This window comes from Otolemur garnettii, unplaced genomic scaffold, assembly GCF_000181295.1.
Source record: "Otolemur garnettii isolate 467f Iridium unplaced genomic scaffold, OtoGar3 scaffold00148, whole genome shotgun sequence".
Lineage (NCBI taxonomy): Eukaryota > Metazoa > Chordata > Mammalia > Primates > Galagidae > Otolemur > Otolemur garnettii.
This window is the reverse complement of record NW_003852543.1, coordinates 4,235,928-4,238,887: the sequence shown is the minus strand read 5'-3', so window position 1 is coordinate 4,238,887 and position 2,960 is coordinate 4,235,928. Positions and strand designations below refer to the sequence as shown.

Genomic DNA, 2,960 nt, shown 5'->3' with positions numbered 1-2,960 from the left:
AATAAAAATAATTTTTTAAAACATTCAAACAAGGTCCATACATCATTTTTGGTATCTTCCTATTTCACTCTACAGATTTTTCCCACCTTTTTACCCCTCCCTTTGCAATTTATTTGAAGAAACATGGTCATTAGTTTCTGAAATTGTCCCATATTCTGAATTTTTCTGCTGACATCCTCATGAACTCTTGGTTTGACCCTGGGTCCCTCAAGACTTCAAAGTTCCCAAAAATCTTCTCATATGGCCAACTCGTCTCTAAAATAACACTGTAGACTTACCTGCCGGGCTCTTTACATATATTATTTCTAACACGGTATTTTTTTTTTTTTTGTATATATAACTGACCCTCCAGAGAACATGCCCACAGTAACACAGCCTAATGCCTAACAACACACCCCATCCTTTTCCCTTCTACCAAGTAGTCTCAATCATTGCATCATGGGTGCACTGTACACTGGTTGTACACTTTAACTGGAAGGCAAGCTAGTATTAACAGATACTTATTTCTAACATAAGAATATTTCATGCCGGCTCAGCAGCCATAGCTCCATGAGTAGGGAGCCAGCCACATACAACGAGCTGGCAGGTTTGAGCCCAGCCCCAGACTGCTAAACAGTGACAACTGCAACCAAAAATTAGACGGGCATTGTGGCAGGCACCTGTAGTCCCAGTTACTTGGGAGGCTAAGGCAAGAGAATTGCTTAAGCCCAAGAGTGTGAGGTTGCTGTGAGCTGAGATGTCACAGCACTCTACTGAGGGTGACATAAGTGAGCCTCTGTCTCAAAAGAAAAAAAAAAGAATATTCCATGCCTACTCAAAAATACAGGAAAAAAATAAGACTGCCCACCTAGGGGAGAAGAAGCCAATGCAATGGCTAGTCTTTATTGGAAAAAAGAAACTTTACAGCACATTTTGAGTAAATTAGTGCAAGGGCTCAGTGTGGGAGCTGGTGAGGCACCAGTTTGTAATGGGCTCCACAATTAGGGCATCGCTGGGCCTCGCCTTTGTGCAGCCAGAACCAGATGACAGTACTGTTGTCCTCTTCACCTAAAAGGAAAAGAGATGGTTGAAGGTCATCTGGCCTAGAAAGGGAGACTTTCAATATTGATTTCTTTTCCTGAGACATCGCTGAAATACAAATAAAACTATGATTGACATCTTAAGAAATGAATTCAAGCGCTCCTCTCCATTTTTCAGATGAAGAAACTGAAGTTACCTGTAACTAAACCTTGTATTGGGGTCACTGTAAATTCTAATAGTTCACTTGCCTATGTAGAATCCCAAAGCAGGGTACATTCTGGTATGTACCCCTAGTACCTAAAATGGGCTTGGCACAGAAGTAAAACAATAAATACTTTCTGGAGGAATACTCCTTCATGCTGCACTTTCAGTGAGCCAGTCTTGTTAGTCTTCTATTTGTAGTAAGGATGATCTACTCAGGCATGATGAGGGTTGCAGGGCCTCAGGTGCAAAGAAGGACCCTTAGAACAACTTTTTTACAAACATGCACTCACACAGCTTACAGATACCCTGTATAGTAGGATATGTTAAACCAATGGATAAGAAAAAAAGGTGAGGTACTTACAGATGCAGCCCACTATTCGCTTGTCGGTGATGGAAGGAACTAAATTAGGGTCTTCCTTGGTGCCTGAAGCTCCCTTTGGTGGTAGCATATTGTATGGGTCCTAAAAAAGACAAGAACTGAGCCACTATGCCAAATAACCTCTACTCTCCAGAAGCTCAAGGAGTTGTTCCTGCAATCTAGGTTTCCAGGATCAACCGAGAGGAGACTACTCTGATCACACCCCAAACCATAAACTCCACAGAAGGGAGTTTCTCCTCACCAGTCCCTTCCGTGCTGCCATCATGATCTCCCTCTCCAGCCCAGTTGCCTGCTCCTCATCAGTAGGAATACCACCTAAAGGAAAATAAGTAAATTATGCTATTGACTGAAACGACCAGGACAGAAAAATACGGAAATGATCAAGACAGAAAATGCCTAAGTTTTAATGGACTCACAAGCTCCTAAAGCAGTGGTTCTCAACCTTCCTAATGCCACGGCCCTTTAATATAGTTCCTGTGGGTCGCGACCCACCGGTTGAGAACCGCTGTAAAGGCTACCCAAAGTGGGTAAAGTAGGAGAAGCTTTTTTTCCCACCCACTACCGAGGCCAATTTTTCAACATTTTTCTAAAAGCAGGTCAGAGCCCGTTCATCTTGAGATAGGCGCAGTTCTGAAGGGCGGCCGGGCCCCTTCCCATCCTGGTTGCTGCCTCAGCCCTCCAAGGTCATCCCAGCACCTCTATTCAGTACACTTCCTCAGCGGGGTAAATTCGGCAGGCGGCGGCCCGGAATTATAGTGAGACGGCCGCGGAACCTGAGGCAATGAGGACCATCAGATGGTTACTGGGACCCGGAGAAACTGAACGGCCCGCCCGGCTTTGCTGCCCTAGGACCACCCCAGAGGTGCAACAACGCCGATCCCTGGCGCGCCCGGCAAGCCGAGTACCTCCAGACGCCATGGAGCGCACTGCAGGCAACACATTGGAACCGCGGGCTCTCAGGGCCTGCGCGGCCAGAGCTCCAGCTCCGCGAAGTAACCTTGAAGCCATCATAACCACAAGTAGCAGCACTTCCGGAAACAGGCTGCAGAGTCGCGCGGGACTTCCGGGGACGGACCTTTTTCTTCTCCAGGTCAGTCTTCCGCTTCCTCCCGCCCCCAAGCCCGCCTACGCCCGAGAGCGAGGGGAGTGCGCATGCCCGGCTCTGCGCCCTCGCCTCAGCTGCGCAGCTTCCGCGGCTTGGGGGTCATGGGTCTTTACTGTAGCGTCTTCAGGTAGTGTGATGTGAAAAAGATATTTTGTTTGCGTCCTTGAAACTGACTGTCCCCAGCACACTGGAGCTTTTGTTTCTTTCCTTTTTTTTTTTTTTTTTTGAGACAGAGCCTCAAGCTGTCTCCCT

At 46.8% G+C, this 2,960-nt stretch overlaps 1 protein-coding gene across 1 annotated transcript; it reads right to left on the bottom strand.

The window, feature by feature from the left end:
- Nucleotides 1-848: 848 nt before the first annotated feature.
- On the bottom strand, nucleotides 849-2,654 carry LOC100956638 (cytochrome c oxidase subunit 5B, mitochondrial). Its single transcript, XM_003799284.3, has 4 exons — nucleotides 2,509-2,654; nucleotides 1,845-1,918; nucleotides 1,586-1,685; nucleotides 849-1,047 (listed from the first exon to the last, which is right to left on the bottom strand). The coding sequence occupies exons 1-4, from the start codon at nucleotides 2,612-2,614 to the stop codon at nucleotides 935-937; spliced, it is 393 nt and encodes a 130-aa protein (XP_003799332.1). The 5' UTR covers nucleotides 2,615-2,654; the 3' UTR covers nucleotides 849-934.
- Nucleotides 2,655-2,960: the final 306 nt, after the last annotated feature.